We start from the raw sequence: 20,893 nt of genomic DNA on the forward strand, positions 1-20,893 counted from the left end.
GCAAGAAAGGGACTGAAAAAACCAAAAGAGTGAGACAGTATTTTTCATTTCATTACTGTGTTTGCACAGCCCCTATTCTGACATTTAGAACAGCCTAATATGCATGTCTCTGTTCATTATGTTCTTCAGTACTATAAAGTGACAGGCACAGAGAGAAAGACAAAGAAAAAACAGGAAAAGGCAATCTTAAATGTGAAATAACCTTTGCAGGCTCAATAACAAAGAAGTGAGAACAGCAAATGAGAAATATGTTTTCTGGGGGAAAAAAAAAAAGTAAATATAACAAAAATCATGGTCTTGCATAGGTTATTCAAATATCATTACAGAGGGGAAAAGAGATTACTGAACTCTAGGTCAAAAATAACTAATTTTCTGCCCAATGACTTGTTTGTTTTGCACGTATGTGTTTGAGCAGATCTGTTGCTAGTATATGACACAAAAAATTAACCAGGTTGGAAAAGACCTCAGAGGTCATCAAGTCCAACCTACTACCCAACATCATCTAATCAACTAAGCCATGACACTAAGTGCCTCATCCAGTCTTTCTTTAAACACTTTCAGGGACAGGGACCCCACCACCTTCCTGGGCAGCCCATTCCAATGGCCAATTGCTCTTTATATGAAGAGTTTTCTCCTCACCTCCAGCCTAAACCTCCCCTGGTACAGCTTGAGACTGTGTCCTCTTGTTCTGGTGCTGGTTGCCTGGGAGAAGAGACCAACCCCCACCTGGCTACAACCTCCTTTCAGGTAGTTGTAGAAAGCCATAAGGTCCCCCCTGAGCCTTCTCTTCTCCAGGCTAAACACCCCCAGCTCCCTCAACCTCTCCTCATAGGGCTTGTGTGTGTTCCAGACCCCTCACCAGCCTCATTGCCCTTCTCTGGACACGTTCGAGCATCTCAACATCTCTCTGGAATTGAGGAGCCCAGAACTGGACACAGTACTCAAGGTGTGCTCTAACCAGTGCTGAGTACAGGGGCAGAATGACTTCCCTGCTCCTGCTGACCACACTATTCCTGATACAAGCCAGGATGCCATTGGCCTTCTTGGCCACCTGGGCACACTGCTGGCTCATGTTCAGCCTACTGTCAGCCAGTACCCCCAGGTCTCTTTCAGCCTGGCTGCTCTCCAGCCACTCTGTCCCCAGCCTGTAGCACTGCATGGGGTTGTGGTGGCCCAAGTGTAGAACCCAACACTTAGACGTGTTAAATCTCATGCTGTTGGACTCTGCCTATGTATTTTCAGCCTGTCAAAGTCTCCTTCTGCAGAGACCTACCCTCCGACAGAGCAACACTTGCTCCCAACTTGGTGTCATCTGCAGACTTACTAATGATGAACCACAGTAAAACACAAGGAGACTACTGAAACTAAAGATAAGCTTAAAGATACTTGAGAGCCATTATGTGTCCACAAAGATAAGAAGGCTTCCTATAGGAAAGCCTTTATGTGTTTTGGAAGTAGGTTATCTGCTTCAAGTTCAGCTATCAAAGCTGTTTCCTAGAAAAATGCTGCATATATATGCTACAGCAGGGTGTCAAGTACAAATATTAGCTTGGAAATGTTAAATGTTAAGATTTTATCCTAAATTTACTAAGCAGCCAGGACATAGCAATATTATTTAGGGTTCTAGATGTATCTAATCTGGAACTAACATGCATATTTGCTCTGCAGGATGGTTAGAGCCATGTCAAAAAGAAGTATAATGGCATGCAGCTATGGTGGTGGTTTTTTTTTTTTTTTTCCCACCCCCACCATCAGTTCCAAGAGAACTACAGCGCACTAAGATTGTGTGGGTTTTACTGAAACATCTGGGGGAAGGAAAATGAACAAAAGAGACATTTCAGCTCTCTACAAGTGAAATATTTTGATTTCTCATATTAGTACTTTTAAACCTTTGTCATTTCACATTCAGGGCTGTCAATTGCAACATTTTTTTTTTTCTCAACTGAGGAGATTAAAATTCTCAATGGAATCTTCTTTCTTCGAGATTTCTGAATTTTCCTCAGTTGGAAACAAGTAAAATTATGTTACTCCTGAAGAATAAGCCTATTTAGCACCAGTAATTACACACTGTTAATCTTAGTATTACATAAAATTAGTCTGGGTCCAAATCTTGGATTTTATCAGTGGGGAAAGTGTTTCTTGGTTCCTGTACCCTCTTCTTAAGAGTCTAGCAGCCAGTGGCAAAGACTGGGGTGGAAAGCCCATCATTATTCCCATTTACTCTTCCAGTTTTCTTTGCCTATTCTCTTCAGTTCTACTTCTAAAACTAACAGATGTCAAAATATTAATTAGGGGAAATATTCATTAGTCATTTACATCTCTGGTTCCTCTGGCAAGCAGAGTAGGAGAGAGCCAAAAGAAGATAACGAGGTCTGGAAAAAGATACTGTCCAGCTGCTTTGCAGATCTGAGGTTGGCTTGAAGCTGAGGGTATGTGCAACTCCGACATCGCAGTGAAGGTCTCCGAGCAGGTCTCCACAGAGGCTGGTGCTGAACCTCATTGAGTTCACTGCTATCTTTCATTGGGAGAGTTGTTATTCAGAGAGGCTTTGTGTGCACTCCCCTTCCTCTTCCTCCTCCCAATCCCAGCACCCCCCCCCCCCCCCCCCCTCCTTGCCTAATTTTTATTTATTTGTTAAGTAGAGGATTTATAGACCCATTCAGAGGATGCTGTGTGGGATGGCAGTGACACAGTTCTGTATCTGTGGCAAACAGCTGCACTGCTGTCACCAATAAGCATTCCTGGGAGGGTGGAGATTGAAATTTAGCACTTGTAAAGCCCTAATTGGCACAAGCCTTTGTGAAGCATATGTGCCTGCTGCAGCTCTGCTCTCTGATGTCTCAGCAGGCAGCTGGTGCTTTGCCTGTTGGCTGCCTCTTCAAAGAGGGACCCTCCAGACTAGAGGGAAGCATCTCTTGGACAGCAGTGGGCTTGTATGTTTTGGGGAGGAAGGAGAATATTCATGTTGAGGTGACCTGGGGAGCAGGAAGAATCATGGTGGTTGTGTGAACTGCCCCCATCATAGCAGGGGATGTATGTTGTCCTCTGAGCCCCAGACTAAGTCAGGAGACATTGTGGGGGTGTTTCAGGGGGTCATGAGGCTCAGAGGATTGGGGGATCACCATGAATCAGTCCCCAGTTGTCAGAGGATAGGTGTTGCTGGAAGACTTGGGGGGTTGGGGGGAGAGGGATTAGGGGTTGGTGGTCAGGGCACCTGGAGGAGCTTGAGGGTGGCTTGCTGCTGCAGGGCCATGGGACAGGGCTAACAAGGGAAGATGTGAGTGAGCCACTGAAAAAACTGGGATCCAGGGATACACCAGGATGTCAGGCAGGACTTCATGGGGGTAACGTTAGGACAGGCCCCTGGTCTCTGATCAGGGAGCTTCAGAGCTGCCCTCTGTACTGCCATAATAAGGCCCCATGCGGATCTCAGGGCAAGGGGCAGAGCCAGCTGGCAGCTCTCCCACCAGGCAACGAGGCAGAGCCTTGTAGCCATGGCCTGTCTCACACCCAGCCAGGGGCAGCTTTGGGCATAAGGCACCTCCATGGAGGTGCTCTTCCACAGTCTTCATTGTGTGGTGTCACTGAGATACAAATTCAGGGTGTCTCATCCCTGCATGGTCTTCTCCCTGAGGGGTTTTGCATTTTAGTAGCCTGTGTTTACAGCCAATTATTTATGGGTTGCTGGATGAGGCTCTCATTTTGGACATAAAGCAGTAAGTGAGGATAGTGGGAGATGGGAGATTAAAATGGGAGCAGATAATAAGGGTGGCTACGTTTCTTCTGGAGAATGTTTGGTGATGGTCAGCCCTGGGAACCCCCTGTTTTTTTCAGATGCCTCTCCTGTCTCCCCCATCAGCCACATATGACTTCTGTTTGTGCAGATAGGAAGTGCTTTGGGCATCCTCTCTCTATGATCTGAGAGATTTCGCAGAGCTGTGGGGTAGAAACAAATGTCAGTCAGATGTGTGTTCTGTCCCCTGTTCTTTCCTCCAGTGCAGTAACTATGGTCTCACTTATGCCCTCTCCCATATTGCTGTGCTTTCTCTGCTCTGTCTCACATACTGAACTTATTGGAAAGAGAGTACCTAGAGTGGCCAGTTCATGGCTGTTGGTGTTTGAAAGGTAAAATGAAAATGTTTGGCTTTGGAAATGGCAGCACTGAGCTCTGTTCCTCTCCTCTGGTGCAAGCAGCCATATGGCTACTCCTCTGCTATGCTGGTGCCATCTTGCACAGGGCTTGTAGGGACTGAATTTTCTCTAGTCCTTTGCTTCTCTGACACATTGGTTGAAGTTGCTGATGTTATCAAGGGAGCTATGAGCCTCATTTCTTAGGAGGCTCCAAATAATAAGATGTATATAGATGAGGCAGGGGTTTTGTCAGGTAAGAAGTGTTGCACCTCTTTAATTTACTGTGAGTTTAATGGGATAGATAAAAGGATAAGATATATGATGACTTGCCAGGGAGAAATGCAAAATAAATTAGTAGCAATAGTAGTGGTCTGGTAGCTCACCTCCCAAATGTTCGTCTTGTCCTCTTGAAAGTCAGAAATTATTCTAAGACATTAACCAAAGAATAGGCTGAAGTGTTTTGTTGGAAATTCTTTTTTTCTCCCCGTAGTAAGATAATTTTATTCTAGAAGTGGCTTTTTCTTGGCAGGAGGGAATAGCTGTTTATCAAAAAAGCTGATAAAGCTCCTAAACTAGGAAACGCTTCCACTTTGGCTGGATCTAAAACTTTTCACTGAAGTCATAGAAATTTTGGTTGTTAGAGACATTTGGAGGTCTCTAGTTCAACCTTTTACTCAAAGCAAGGTCATCACCAGCTATTTATTGTTAGCCATGACTTTGTTTATCCAGGTCTTTAAAGGATGGAGGTTTTAGAGATGTAGCCTGTCCCAGTGTTCAACTATTTTTCTTATGGAGATTTTTTCCTGATACCTACTCTGAGTCTTTCAGGCCAAAACTGGTGATCATTTGCTTGTTATATCATCTGCTGCAGTTTGACTGGAGACAGGCCAGTGAGTTATCTGTGCACCACAGCTGTGAAAAGGATCAGCAGCTTCAGTGTGAAACTAAGCAGAAAGTAATCACTAGTTCTACTACATGCAGCAGATCTCATCTTGTATCCTGAAACATTGTGTAACATATCAGCTCCTTCCCACTGCACTCTGCCTCCTGGGGTTGAGGGAGGAACCTGTTGGTGATACCATGCTGAAGAGCTGAGCAAGGAAAGGTCTGACTGCCTCAATGTACATCTCTGCAAATACTTCCCATGTCAGTTTAGGCAAATGCTTTTAACAATTCATTCAGTTATATTAAGTACCTATTAAAGGAATCCTAAACCTTCCCTGAGGTCATTTCAGTTCTGTGAGATTGTAATTGTTTGAGACTAACCATGATTTCCTCTTTTGCCTTCAGGTGATTCTAATTCTGACAAAGCTGTATGACTACAACCTGGGAAGCATCACTGAGAGCTCTCTTTGGAGGTATGGAGATAAATTGAGTTAATAATTACCACTTTATTTAAATAGGAAGAGTCTGATACAATTATTTTATTGAATTTAATTGGATTTTTTTTCAAATGTGCTGGAAGATTTGTAGCTAAATGTCTCTCTCACTACTTTCATACTCAAGGGCAAAGAGGCTGAAGTCTGATTTTCTTGTTTAAGCTAGATAATGTACTTCTTGGATGTCCTATCACTTGATTTACCCTTTCCCATCTTATTCAGAATCAAGTCAACCACCTGGGTTTTTTCTTTTTAGAACTCAACAGCCTTAAGTCCTTGTTTATAATGAAGGATTTCATGGCTGTCTACTACCCAAATGGTCCTTAAGAAAAGTCAGTGCTGCTAAGACTAAGGGCATACTGCAAGTGAGTGTTCAATGTGTGTTTATTCAGAACTGATAGTATTAGTACCAGATAATTGATTTTCACTTGTATATGTTGACTCTTAGACTGATCTGTAGGGCATGCCTTGATACTTGCATGATTTTGAAAGCCTGCTATGCACTCTGAGAACTAAAGAAATGAGCTGGGCCATAGTCTATTTCTTAAGGCTGGTATTTGGATTCAGTGAGAGCTGATGGTGCCTATTTTTAGTTCTCTGAAAAATGGATCTAAGGGGTGTTTACTTGGTGTGTCCCCAGTGCTACTTTCAAGAGCTGTAATGGATGGAGAGGTTTTCCTGTAGCTCCAGTGAAACTTCAGTGAGAAGTCTGGGGCTTTGTATGCAGGTCATTGTTGATGGAGGTGGACAAACCACTGTCTTGATACTAGAAATCTTTGGACATTTTACACTAAAACGCTTTGTTAAGATGCACTTGTTTTGATAAACTTTTTTAGGAAAGGTTTTACTTTTCCAAGGAAGAATTTTGGGTCAGAAGTAGAACAAAACCCCTTTCTGTTCAAGGAACTCAGCAGAGTTGTAAGAGAATGTCGGAGGAGGGATTTGCTGTGGGCTATATTCTGAACTCAGGCTAGTGCTCTACCAACTAGCCTCAAGAAATAAACAAAAAAAAAAAAAACCCAAAGACAAAACCCCAAAACCCTAAAGAAACACCATGTCTAGTATTTGTTCTGAATAGCAGCAGGAGCACACAATAGCATTAGTATTTTCTGGGGCTGGGTAAATTCTTTCTTATCCTGCTGCGGAGGTATAATCAGATCTTTCATATATGTTGCTGCTACAGCTTGAGATCAAAAGTGATCCTGTTTTCTCTACAATCCTATTTTCATTATTGTTCCTCATTCCTGTTGTTTTACATAAGCCTGGGTGGTTACATTGTGCTCTTTCCTGAGTCTGGTTCTCCTGTTAGAGCCACACTCACTATGCAGACATGCCTTCAGGTCACTAATAAATACCCTATGAAGGTATCGGGACAGCTCCTGTGTTCTTAGTGTGATGGAAAGAAATGACAAGATGGGCATATCTTATTTTTTAATGCACCAGACACAGAAGTTATCAGCTGTTGCTCCTCCTGGCTGCTTAAGTGACATGTTAATTTAAGTCTCCCTGCTTAAATGAAAAGGATAGAAAAAACAGAATTGAGGGAAAGGGAGAAACATATCTTGCACTTTAATTTATTTCATGCCTCTAGGTTTGATGCTGGGGAATGGAAGAAAGCATAATCTCATGTGTTGTTTGATTTCTGGTGTCAAGAGTTCTGTTTCTGAAGAGTAGAGGAGAAATACAGATAGTTGTGCAGAACTGAAGAGGAATTCTCTGCCTTGAATATGTGATAAAGAAATACCACTCTTGCCTCCTATGCCAAGTGCATTCTCAAAAGCTTGCTGAATGATGAGGGGCTGTTTAGAAGCATGTCCCAGACAGGAGTTCATTTATGCTATGGCTGGTTATAAGCACATCTGTCATTTGAAGGTGTAGTTGGTGATTTAAGCAGTCTTGTGACTGATGGGACTGTAGCCATCTATAACACAATTATGCCATCACCTGCAAGATATGAATCTGTCTTCTTTATAAACACACTATTACCTCCTAGGATGGCATTTCTTTGTAATTTTTCAGCCAGTTTAACTACAGCTGGCTGCAGAACTAAGGGATGGAGATCACCCTTCGAAAACTACTGATGAGTTAAGAGGCTGCTGGCAACAAGACACGAAGGGATGAAATACAGTAAGAGAGAAGAGACAGGAAGAATCTGTGCAGTTCTGGAGTGCTAAGGCTCTGTGCTTACTGAGCTTTGGATGGCAAGTGAGCTGCTGCTTCTGTACATGGTAAATAAGATTTTTGCATCAGGTTGAGCCTGACTTTAATTACACTGTTATCCTCTCAGCAGACTTTTCCCACAGTTTTATTTAAGGGCTTTTTATTTACTTTTTGTTATTCTTTTTATAGAAGAGGAAGGAAATGGAAGAGAAAAGATTATCTGTCACTGAGCAATTAACTGAGTGTATTGGATTTATTCTCTTCCTTTCCTCTTTCGGATATCTTTCGGATCACAAAGAGGATTAAGCTGTAAGAGTTAGGAGAAGATGTTTTTAACCACTGGAGTTAGATAAGCTTGCATTTACAATAAATAAAAAATGTCAGAATAGTGGCCATTGTACCCAGGAACTGCAGACAGCTGTGAGGGAGGACTATTTTTTTTTTTCTCTTTGTGTAAATATAAGCTGTGGAAAGGTGTGCAAGCAGGACACTTCCCTCAGGGGCTTGAGAAACTGACAAGCAATGATTGCTGCCATTCACCTCTGCCTTCTTAAAGCTCTGTATTTGGTCAGGAATTAGTAGTTTCAAAGGACTTGCTGTAAAAGTAGCAGTAATTAAACTTTGCTTCTTAGCCAGAAAGTAGAAGGATGTAGAGTTTGCTTGGTTTGAGAGCATTTTTATTCTAAATAGTGATAAGTTGCTGTGTTGTTTCTGAAGTTAACGATACTCGAACACTGTGCCTGAACTCCCCAGTTTAGGAGTGTTTAACACTTCCAGCTTGTGCTTCACTGTTCTTGGTTTCTTCAGTAGGGAGGCTTTAGCACATACACCATATAGGAATCTTAGGGACTCTGAAAAATATCTGTTCCTCATACAGATCTAGCTTTAAGTTCCAATATGTGCAGCAGGGGACATTAATGGTGTTGCTTTTTTTCTTGTTGGTTGGTTTTTTTGTTTGGCAGGTGGGTTTTGTTTGCTTGTTTGGGTTTTTTTGCTTGTGTTTTTTCTTGGAGAGCTTAGAATGGGTTTAGCCAACTGGCATCTGCAATATTTTGAAGATTGCTTGGTGATAAATATTACAGAGGTTAGAGGAAGATAGAAGTTCTCAGAACTCCATGGCCCTGTTTCTAGCTTTTTCATGGCCTTAGTGTTTGAACTGGAACTACTGTTTTAACTTCTCCAGTAGCTTACTCATCCTCACCTTCCAACACCACCACTGCACACCCTTCTCCAACTCTGTTCATTCAAGGAGGGAGATTAGGAATGCAAGCCAGAAAAGAATCAGAACCCTCAGAACATCTCTGCTTCTAAGTATAGAAATAACCTTAATTTATTCTGTGGGACACCTGATGACTGTCCTTATTGCATTGTTATCCTCTTCCTGCTCATGGCCACAAGCTATTGGGCTAAGGTAGACCGGGTTGCTTGATACTAAAGACTAAGTACCCTTGTTTTATGTTTGTGTGTTGGGTAGTCCTGTAATCCCTGCTATTCATGGGTGTGTTTTGTTGAAAAGACTTATTGGAGATGGGTTTGCAGTAATGTGTGGAAAAGAAGTAATGAAACAATGGGAGTGTGTTCTTTTCTCTTGCTTCTGCTCTAGGGATAGAAGCCTCAGGGAGAGAGGTGGATGTAGCTGAGGATCATGTCTGAATACAACCTGGCATTACTAGTCACGTGATCGCTGTTAGACATCATTCTCACCCGTGAATGCTATTGTTTGAAAAATCCTGGCTGTGAGCTGACCTCCACTATGTAGTTATAAATACCATAGTTGCTCTAAAGCCTCTCATATTTATGTTTCTGTGTGCAATTTCCTGGCTTCTTGCTATGTAAGAATGCCCTCTCTACAAATGAGAGCTGTAGCCACTCACATCACCTTCAGTATTGTTGACATGTTTGTGGAGATTTTCTTCTCCAGACTGGAGTTCTTGCAAGAGGAGTCTTGAAAGATTCTCAGTCTTTGCTTACTTCCTTTGAAGGGAGGTCTGTAAATGCATTCATCATTCTTCACATTGTATGCTGGTTCCTTGCTTTTGTTTTGCAGATCTCAACCCACATTTATTTTCTACCTGCTGAGCCACATTAATAAGGTCATAACTGGAGGCTTAGAGAACAGTGTACCCTGCAACAGCAGATCAGTATCTTTTAGCTGAAGTAGGTAGGAGAAGCAAATCCATATGAAAGGAACTGACACAGTGAGGGGAAGGAAAGTCTCATTAAGCACATTTTAACCAGCAGTTTTGTAAGAAAGGGGAACTTGAAAAGGACTATTTGAAATGCTTTTATCTATAAATATGGTGCTTCAGTTGCTCAGCGTGAGTAATTCCCTTTTCTTAACTGAATATCAGAGCTTGATAAATGCTGCTACATTATCTCCCATGGGCATTTAGTAAAATTGTAACAATGACATCTCCTTGTCTTTTAATTTTATTTGATTTTTTTTTTTTAAGTTTTTTCTCCTGCAAGCAGGAGGCACTGACTGCTCAGGGTATAGATGCTGGAGGGGCTCTTGCGGGGGGAGGGAAGAAGGCAATTGTGAACTCAGCTATTTGTGCAGGAAGCAGTATCTTTTTATGATTTGGTCACAGTGGGAGATCTGCTTGCACTGGAAGCAGGCTTAGAATGTGGATTTCATGCACTGACTGAGTGTGGAGTTGAGTGTGGAGCTGAGTGCAGCCTTCATTTCATGTGATGAGATGCTTTTCTTCAGCCATCAGGACTCCTAGGGACCTAGAAGTTTCTGTAGCTATCAACTTTTTACATGAAGAGGGCTCATTTTACCCTGGTGGCTAACAGTAATAAAAACTTCTAGCACAGTCCACTCTTCTAGTTGGTTGCCAAAATTTTCCTGAGATGTTTTGCTTGCTATCAAAAAGAGCTCCTGCAAAGATGGTGATGGCAGGATATAGCCAGATAAAAACCCCCAAAACCAGACTTTCCTAGGAAATGACCCACAACACCCCCACAGCAGATGCTTGGATTCTTGCTTAGTAGGAAACTCAAATCTTTTTTTTTTTTTACTATATTCTTACCTCATCAGAAGAATAAGAGCCAGTATAACCCTTGTATTTTGTGACATAATGTGTGTTTGTTTAATCACTGCCCTGACATAACTTGAAGAATCATAGCCCCATGTTTTGAAAGATCAGATTTGGTTGAGGATTTAGTGCTGTGCTTCTCATTGCCTGGTCTGTGTGGATTAAATTCAGTGCTAATGACAATCCAAATGTATTACCCATATTAAAAATGTGTTCTCTGTTGCAGCCAGTCATGAAATGGAGGAGTGTTATCAAGTAAATAAAAAAAAAGAACCCAAATCTATTTTCTGCATGAAAAAACATGTAAATCAAGGCAATGAATATTAATGCCAACATATATTACCAATACACTGTAAATTAGAGATGCACAATATTCATGCCACTTTATAGATATACAGTATTTAAAAGCAGTTTGTCATTCTTGTTCTGCAAATCAGAAGATGAACTTGCATATCTGTTTCCTAGACTGTACCTGTTTGTGCAAATGGAATTGGTAAGACACAGCAGAACTATCTCTGGTTCTAGTTTGTTCTGGTTGTGTAATAACTGCAGACAAGCTAGACTGGAGCTGATATATAAGGGGAAAGAAAAACAGTGCTGTAGTTACCAGTTCATAAATAGAAAGAAACAGATAGTTTATGTTCTGATATTTTTCTCAGAATCGCAGGATGTCAGGGGCTGGAAGGGACCCAAAAAGATCATTGAGTCCAATCCCCCTGCCAGAGCAGGAGCATACAATCTAGCTCAGGTCACAGAGGAATGCATCCAGATGGGCCTTGAAAGTCTCCAGAGAAGGAGACTCCACAACCACTCTGGGGAGCCTCTTCCAGTGCTCTGTGACCCTTACAGTAAAGAAGTTCCCCCTTGTGTTGAGGTGGAACCTCCTGTGCTGCAGCTTACATCCATTGCTCCTTGTCCTATCACAGGGAACAAGTGAGCAGAGCCTGTCCCCTCCCTCCTGACCCCCAGCCCTCAGATATTTATAAACATTTATTAAATGCCCTCTAAGTCTTCCCTTCTCCAGACTAAAAAGCCCTAGGTCCCTCAGCCTCTCCTCATAAGGCAGTGCTCCAGTCCCCTAATCATCCTCCTAGCCCTCCGCTGGACACTCCCCTGTCCCTCCTAAACTGGAGAGCCCAAAACTGAACACAGTACTCAAGATTAGTTTTGCCCCTTTCATATCTATGCAGCCATTCTTCCTTTTACAAAGTGGGGTAAAATTGTACTCCTCTTGCTCAGAGGGATGTATTCCCCACAAATCACAAGAATCATAGAAGGGTCCTGTCTGGAAGGGACCTCCAAAGCTCATTCAGTCTGACCTCCCCACAGCCAGCAGGGACATCCCCAACTAGATCAGGCTGCCCAGGGCCTCATCAAGCCTCACACTGAATATCTCCAGGGAAGGGGCCTCAATCACCTCCCTGGGCAACCTGTTCCAATGTTCCACCACCCTTATAGTAAAGACCCTGTTCCTAGCATCCAATCTCAATCTGCCCTTCTCTAGTTTCAAGCCATTGCTCCTCATCCTGTCACTGCAGGCCTTTGTAAACAGTCTCTCTCCATCCTTCCTATAGGCCCCTTTCACGTACTGGGAGGCTGCTATTACATCTCCCCAGAGCCTTTTCTTCCTCAGGCTGAAGGAAAGAATATATTTGGAACTGAGTTTGAGCAGACAAAAAAACTACTCCAGCTGAGTGAGGTATACTAGTCTAAGACCTCAACTTTAAGGTCCCAAATATTTCTGCTTCTGCACCTTGAGTATTACTCAGACAGACATTCAAATAATAATTGGGAAAAATCAGAAAAGAGGAAATAAAGCCCACGATTAATCAACTTGTGTCTTCAATACAGATAGCAAAGTCAGCTTCTGAGTGTGATCCTGCTAGTGGCTTCTGTGTCTTGGAGCACAATGTAGTTCTCAGCAGCAGCAGGCGGCTTTTCTTTCTCACAGCAGAAGCTTAGTGGGGGGTGGGGGGGAAAGTAGGACATTAATGCATGAGCTGTTCATTAAGAAGGCCCAGGGCCACTGGGTGAGCCTCCAGATCTTGTATGCACACCAGTATTGTTAGTGAATGTTTTGCTTTGCAGGAAGCTGCAGCAATTAGGGCAAGGAAGGTTCATTCTGCCCCTTGTCCTTGTCATTAGGATGTGCTGTTGAAGGCCTATCTGTACTCAATGCTGTGAGAAGGTTTGTCCTTGTATGACAGAGACAACTAGAGGGAGTCTTGATTCCTGGTGAGCAAATAATTAATTTGCAGCTCGACTTCCCCTCATGAAAGCTTGGAGGGGGGATGAGGATTCAGGAACTTTTCTATCCTGTCTGGCTGCCTCCCACTGCTATTGCACTGATTCATTTCACTGGTGAGATGCATTAAGTGGTGGGTGAAGATGTGTCCTGTCAATTACAAGCATCAGTTATAATGCACTCTAAACCAATACTGTTTCTTTACCAATGGGAGGTAAAAAGCATTTATTTCACCCATTGTTTCCCTCTGCCTCCTAAATGAATTTTTTTCTGCAAGGAAGTTGCATGAATTTCCCTAGAATGCGTTTTAGTGTGTGCTGTGTAGTTGGGTGTGAAGATAAAACCTCTTTTCAATGATCTTGCCATCTAGATAGATAGTATATATATATGAGAGATGCTGAGTCAAAAAGTAATAGAAATTCAGAGATGACACATGTTATGTGTATTAAATGACTTCATAAGGAGACATAGACCAATATCTGGTCTTTCTCCAAGCAAAATGCTGGCAGCAAGACAGTGCTGTTCATTCTACTGATGCACATTTACCACTGTATTTCATGTCTCCATGTGCATACAGGTGCACATATTCTCATTCACTACTGATTTTCCTTTCAGCCTGAGCTCCTGGAGTCAGATGATTGCTCACAGTCTCAGCTTTACTGTGGTGAGAGGAAGCTCCACTTCCTGGCTTCCACATAGTGAAGAGAAAATTGAACAGCTCCAACTGCTCTACAGATGGGAAGCCCAAACATAGATTCTTAACACTTGCATCCTGAGAGATTTTTTTCTTCTATGCTTAAAATCTCTTATCTGGAAAGACAAATCAGAATGGGGTGCAGGGGAAATCACAGTGGGGTAGATTCCATTGTGAATGGGATGTGTAAGTGCTGTTTTGTCATACTGAACACTGAGGTTCAGATAACAGCTCTGATTAAGCCAAGCAGAGCCTCCAGCCTCGTTTCCTGCAGCTGCATGTTGGTGATTGCCTTACATGACTGCACTGTCCAGTAGTTAAAAAACCCAAGCCAAACCAAAAAAACCTTTCTGTCACTATACTCTGCTGGTGAATGAAAGCAGCATTTGATTACTTTTGATAAAAGTGGAGCTTTTTGTTCTTTCATGGTGGTAATGCTCCAAAGTTGCATGTTCTCTTAACGGCAGAACAGGAGTAGAGGGGACATCCCCTCAGAGTTAACTGGGAGCCAGGGATTACCTGGCTGGGTGAAAGGGACACAAACACTTCAGGGCAGTTTGAGGAGATGACATGTTTCTTGTCACTGGTTAAAAGCTGTCAATCTTCACCAGCAGGCTGTGACTGCTGGTCTTCAGTGCCTGAGAGATTTTTGTGAAGCTGTGGGCTTTATAAATCTGCACAGCGCTCATCTACGAGTTAACCTCTGAGGGGAAAAAAGGGGCTGCAGTCAAAACTGGGTCAGCATTGTCCTTTTTCATTTGAATACAAACCCTTTTAAAAACAAGCTAAAAAAGAAATGGGGCCGAAGAACTATGTGCTGAATAACCCTTCTGTAAGACAGGAGGATTAAGGGAAGCTGTAGGCAGGTGTAAGTTACTGTCGTGCTTTACCAAGTTACTGTATTCTCATTGATAGTTCAGGTGTGTTTACTTTGTCCCAGGCTATCTCAGGTCCAAGTATCCATTTAGGAAGCTGATATCCATGCATTTTTTGGTCTCCTCTTTCTGTCCTAGCTTGTTGGAAGCAACATATCTTCTGTTTAGAGCTGTGGAATGAGAACCACAGCCAGGAGTCCTAGCCTTCCTCGAATACAGCTTAGGCAAGCTGCTCCACCATTGCGTGTATGGGTAATGGGTTTATGCTACCTGTCCATCTTCAGCAAAACAGCTGAGAGTTTTGGATGAAACAGGCTGATAAAAAGCAGTCCTGAAAGAGTTAGAGCAGAAATACAGTTGCATAAGCCTACAATCTCCATCCATGGCTGAAGTTTAACAGTTTTGGATTATGCTTTACCAAGCCAAACTTCAGGTGTATTTTCATCTAATACCTAACAGGACCCTGAAAAACTCTTGGATATATTTGCAGGCAGGATGGATGGTCATGTTTGGGTCACCTTATGACATCTTTAGTTTAGGTTTTGCTAATCCTTGAAAAAGGGTGAGAGATTCCTTTTAAATTCTCAGCTGTCTTTTCAATGAAAGAAAATCAAGACAGAAAGTGTTTCAGGACCATGGACTGTGTGGCATTTCTGGGAAGAACTGCTATCTGGGAGAAGCACTAGAGGTAGCAGCAAAATGAAGTCTTTATGAGCCTCACTTGACAGTTATTTATTTATGTAGATATGAAGCAACCTTTTTTCCTAATTGTGTTTATAACTTCCAAGCTCCTCTGTTCTTGTCTTTTCTGGGAGATGAAGTATACAGAACTACAGCCTTTTTCCTTCCTTACTCCATGGAAACACTGCCTAAGTGGAAGCAACATCCTGACATGCTATGGGCTAGATAAGAATGTGAAGTTTTTGCACAGTTATAACTCAAAGTGAGCTTTTTTTGCTAGTCTTCAGGGTGTGGTCTGGTTTTATTTTTTTTTTTTTCTTCTAGCCTGCCTCCAGCAGTGCCCAGCTATTACCAGTGTTTACCTCAGTAAGAAACTTACTACCTTTGGATAATTTGTCTTTCTTGCCCTGCTAGATAAATTAGCTTATGTCCTGAAACATGAGTTTTGATCACCTACCGTATTAACATTAATATCTAGTTAAAAATATGTTACATATATTATAAACTATTAATTAATTGGCTCTTTCCAGTAAGCACATCTGTGGCTTGCAAAACTTTGACCTCCTTTGGCTGTGAGCAGTGTGCACTGACTACAGGCATTGTGGAAGTATAATTTCTCTTCTCTTCCCTACCAATGTCTCAAGTGACGATGTGCTTTCTTGTTATGAGGCAGCATAAAATTCAGAGGCTAGTCACGAGGAAGGTAATAAGAAAGAAACTTAAAGACCTCAGTAAATTTCCCTTCTAAGTGTTCCCTTTTCAAAGCTCTTATTCTTTGTAATCTCCCTTTGTATGTTAACAGCTTTCACAATACCAACTCTTGTGTAAGAAAAGCTCATTACAAATCCAATCTTCTTTATCTCTGTTAAAAAAGCCAAAGGAAAAAGGAGTCAATATGTTAATTTTTTTTCCTCTAAAGTTCACCACCTACTTAGCACACAGGTACTGTGAATCCAAGATGTGGATGTTACTCAAAGCAGCAAATGTGATGTCACTGGTTGTTTTAATAGCCTTTGATTTATTTTCGTAAGTGGTTTATTAAGATGATGCACAACAGCGCTGAGATGCTGAATGCAGTCTTAGGAGAGGCTTGGAGGAGTTATTTTCAATCTCTTGACTTCCTCAACACAGTAATTTGTTTGACTGGGGCAGAGGGCTCTGGATCCAGAACAGGGATTCTACTTTTTATTTAGTGTTTCTTTGTGAGTTAGTCAGCCCAGATAGTGATCTGAGGGAGTAGGAGTATGAATGAATTTACTGTGATATAGTTCAGAGAACAGGATACTGGCTGGGGTTGGGAGATTTGTGTTCTGTGGCTGTATGAGTTTGTGGCTCTTAGACTGAAATATTTGGTTGAGCATAATCAAGAATCAGCGAATTCATGTGTATCGCAAGTCAGCTGCAAGGAATCCTCTGCTGGCAAGAGATTTCTAATTACAGTCTGCAAGGTTAGTTGTAGGTACAGTGATGTAGGGCATTTTTCACATTTGTCTGCTAATAAATCTGGTATAATTTCCAAGTTTTAAGACACGCAGAGTAGTGAATCAGAGACCTGAGGTAGTTACAGTGAGCAAATGGATTACTTAGTATCACAGTCTATCAGAGGTTGGAAGGGACCTCAAGAGATCATCAGGTCCAACCCCCCTGCCAAAGCAGGATCACTTAGGGTAGTCCACACAGGAATGCATCCAGGTGGGTTTGGAAAGGTTCCAGAGGAGACTCCACAAGCCCCCTGGGCAACCTGTACCAGTTCTGCATCACCCTCACTGTAAAGAAGTTTCTCCTTGTGTTGAGGTGAAATCCTCTATGTTCAAGTTTGAACCCATTGTTCCTTGTCTTATCACTGTGAACCACCAAAAAGAGCCTGGCCCCCTCCACTTGACACCCACCCCTCAGACATTTATAGACATTGATCAGATCCCCTCTCAGTCTTCTCTTCTCAAGTCTAAATAGCCCCAAGGCTCTCAGCCTCTCTTTATAGGGGAGATGCTCAAGTCCCCTAATCATCCTCATGTCTCTCCATTGGATTCTCTCCAGCAGGTCTCTGTCTCTCTTGAACTGGGGAGCCCAAAGCTGGACACAGTATTCCAGGTGTGGTCGTAGTAGGGCAGAGTAGAGAGGTAGAAGAACTTCCCTCGACCTGCTGGACACAGCTTTCTTGATACATCCCAGGATCCCATTGGCTCTCTTGGACCCAAGAGCACATTGTAAGCTGAACTCACTGGAGGAAATACATAATAGTAGGACAAGGGCTGAAGGTTATACTTACACTGGTATATCCTGTCTACTTACAGCATGGAGAAGAGCCGTGATTGAACAGAGCATAGGAGCTGAAATAGACAAAGAACTGGACAGCGTAGTTCCCATTGTGAAGGGGCAAAAGTGGATCAGTGGCTGAAGAGCCAGAAGTTCAATTTTTAAATTAAAACTAGAAAATATTTATTTTAAGATACTGATTTGATATGAAAAGTTTTTTGTGACAGTGTACAGCTTTCACCAAAACTCTGTGCCCAGGACAGGATTTCTGAGCGGAATTGAAAGAGACATGGAAAATGCAGCTGTGCATTGCAGCATTTGGCATGTTTCTGTGCTCCAGAAACAGTCTAAGTATGCCTATCAGGCATGCTCTTTGGAAAGTCACAAAAACCCAACTGTTGGAGGCTGGAGGAGTATTTAGACGAAATACTAATTCATGCTTCCTGAGGTCTTACACAGATACCTGTTGTTAACCATCATCAGAGACAGGGTACTGAGCTGAATGGCCTAATGCTCTGACATGAAATGCCCACCCTGATTTTGTGGTAGAACAGAACTCTGTATAAGTAAATGTAACCATTGGAAGTGTTCCTACTGTCATGTAGTTGCATCTTATAGATAAATTTGCTCATTTCCATTTTGTGAAGAGAATTGTTTTATGTTAATTAATTTTAAATGATCCAGTTCAGCACAAGGTTTGACTAGATGAAATGGTGATTTGAATTAAAGAATATACATAAGATTAGCCACATCTGAAACATCCCCAAAAGGTCATTCATATAGCAAATGCTTAAAATTGCAAGGTGGGTAAAAGATTGCTCAGTCCAGGTGTACTTGATGACAAGTACTGAAGAGAAGTGGAGGCTGTCTAGATTTTTGAAGCAAAGTTTAAAGTTAGAAGGGTTGCATGAGGAGTCAGGTCTTCTGCTTGTAGAAACTGGTATTCATTCACTGACCAGAATTAAACTGCACCACTTCCCCCAAGCTGTTTAACTGCTCCAGAAATGGCAGCATCACCCTTCTTGTTAGATTTTCCTTCTTATTATAGGTATTATTTTGATGGCTGCTATAACTGCTTAGCTTTTTTAGCATTATCAAAATGCATAGTAAACAGAAAAAGTTGTTGAAAATACAGTAAGTGTAGCTATAAAGTCTGTTTAATTTATGTCCCATTAGAAAACAATGCTCAGTATTGCTAAGAATTCATTGTCCAGCCCCTCTCTAGTGTGACTACAAAGTGCTGGATTTGGCAGTTGGCTTCTCTTACACTTGGTTGCTGTTTGTTTCACAAGAAACCTGCTGAGTCAGTTGGTTGAGAAAGAAGATAACCCTCTCAGAGCAAATGAGGTTTGTTAATTTTCACAATTTCTGAAGTGGAAAAAAATGTAAAAAGGATCTAATAGGCTAGTTTTGCATGTCTGTATTATCTCTGATGTGCACTATGTCCTGGAATGCTGGTTAGGGCTCTGAAAACGAAGGAGAAAAATTTGGGGTTTTTTTGTTAGTTTGGTATGGGAGAAAATGGAAGATGTAGAATTATTTATGAAATGGATTCCAGTGAGAGAGAGGCTGCCTGTTGCAACTGTCTTCCAAACCAAATACAAGTGTGTCACATTTAGCTGAGGGAAGGTCTGAGGTTAGGACTCTAGAGTATTTTATTAGAAGTAAGACCTGATCAATGAATAAGGGAGGTCCATTTGAGTTGTATAAAGGGCTATTTTGGACTTTATAAAACAGAACCAGCAGTGTTTAAGAGAGGTATTTATTACCCCCTGGAGGATGTGTTCATGTGGGAGTTATTTTTTCTTTCTCAGTATGTATTCATTCTTTGAACCAATATGAATTTTTAGCATCCAGAATGGTCGACAGCCAAAAAGCACCAGATGGTTGTTGGCCAAAGTCAACTGCAGTGAGAGCTGAATTAGTGCTTGAGAAGTGAGAAGTTTGCTATGTCTTTAGTCATCTAGTTTCTTTCCTCTACACATCTTTATGCATGTAAAGTCCTACTGTGTGATTGCAAATTCACCCAGGTGTATTTTATCTTATAAGCTGAACTTGCCACTCACCATCTTGAATAGAGTATCCTGTGGAAATGGAAAAGAAGTAAGTGACATAAAACTGCACTTGTGTGTAGCCTTTAGGGCAACAAGCTCCATATGGCAGATGGAAAACAGAATGTGTCTGAGTTTTATTGGTTGCTCTTTAAGCATTGCCTTATCCTTTTAATGATGGAGAAAGTAAAAGGGGTAACTTTGGAAAGCTCCATTAGGGAAGAATTCTGATCCCTTAGTCAGCTTGTGCTGTATAGTTTGGTACCATGCTGCTTACTATAAAATGGAAGTATAGAAAGCTAAAAAAATGGTGGTCCTGGATAATCTTAACCTCAGTATTGCTTTCAGGATGACCATATTCTTCCTACCACCTCAGAAACGTTTTTCTTTTCAGAGAAAATTAAAATATTAGCAAGCTGTGTCCTAGAATCACAGAATCATAGGATCAGCCAGGTTGGAAGAGACCTCCAAGATCATCCAGTCCAACCGATCACCCAGCCCTAGCCAATCAACTAGACCATGGCACTAAGTGCCTCATCCAGGCTTCTCTTGAACATCTCCAGTGATGGTGACTCCACCACCTCCCTGGGCATCCCATTCCAATGGGCAATCACTCTCTCTGTGAAGAACATCCTCCTAATATGCAGCCTATACCTCCCCTGGCACAGCTTGAGACTGTGTCCTCTTGTTCTGCTGCTGGTTGCCTGGGAGAAGAGACCAACCCCCACCTGGCTACAACCTCCCCTCAGGTAGTTGTAGAAAGCAATGAGGTCACCCCTGAGCCTCCTCTTCTCCAGGCTAAACACCCCAAGCTCCCTCAGCCTCTCCTCATAGGGTTTGTGTTCCAGACTCCTCCCCAGCTTCGTTGCCCTTCTCTGGACACGTTCCAGTACCTCAACATCTCTTTTGAACTGAGGAGCCCAGAACTGGACACAGTACTCAAGATGTGGCTTGACCAGAGCTGAGTACAGGAGAAAAATAACCTCCCTTGACCTGCTGGCTACACTATTCCTGATCCAGGCCAGGATGCCATTGGCTTTCCTGGCTGCCTGGGCACACTGAGAATGAGAATGTTCTGAGAATGAAATCTGAAAGGCAGCCTTAGCTTCCTTGGGGCCTAGATATTCACCATCTTATCAGATGAGTCAGTCTCTACTAGCTGCAAAATCTCTTTTCACTGATGAAGAAGAAAGTTGGGGGAAAAGGAAATCTTGTATTTACTGCTAGCATTACTAACAGTGGCTCCAAGAAATGGGATGATGCCAACACTCACTGTGTCCACTTGCCTTTATGGAGGAACTCCCCTTCTCTCCTTGAAGGTTGACCATTGACACCTGTGTCAGTAACTTTAGGGATCTGGATGACTATTATTTGGAAACA

The 20,893-nt window shown here is 42.2% G+C and overlaps 1 protein-coding gene across 1 annotated transcript in view; it reads left to right on the forward strand.

The window, feature by feature from the left end:
- Positions 1-20,893, forward strand: part of SORCS1 (sortilin related VPS10 domain containing receptor 1) — a 297,502-nt gene that overhangs the window by 89,695 nt on the left and 186,914 nt on the right. Inside the window, exon 2 of the mRNA XM_054382572.1 lies at positions 5,422-5,489. Coding sequence (XP_054238547.1) covers positions 5,422-5,489 — 68 coding nt within the window. The remainder of the gene's footprint in view (positions 1-5,421; positions 5,490-20,893) is intronic.

The sequence above is a fragment of the Indicator indicator genome, chromosome 7 (genome assembly GCF_027791375.1).
Source record: "Indicator indicator isolate 239-I01 chromosome 7, UM_Iind_1.1, whole genome shotgun sequence".
Classification (NCBI taxonomy): domain Eukaryota; kingdom Metazoa; phylum Chordata; class Aves; order Piciformes; family Indicatoridae; genus Indicator; species Indicator indicator.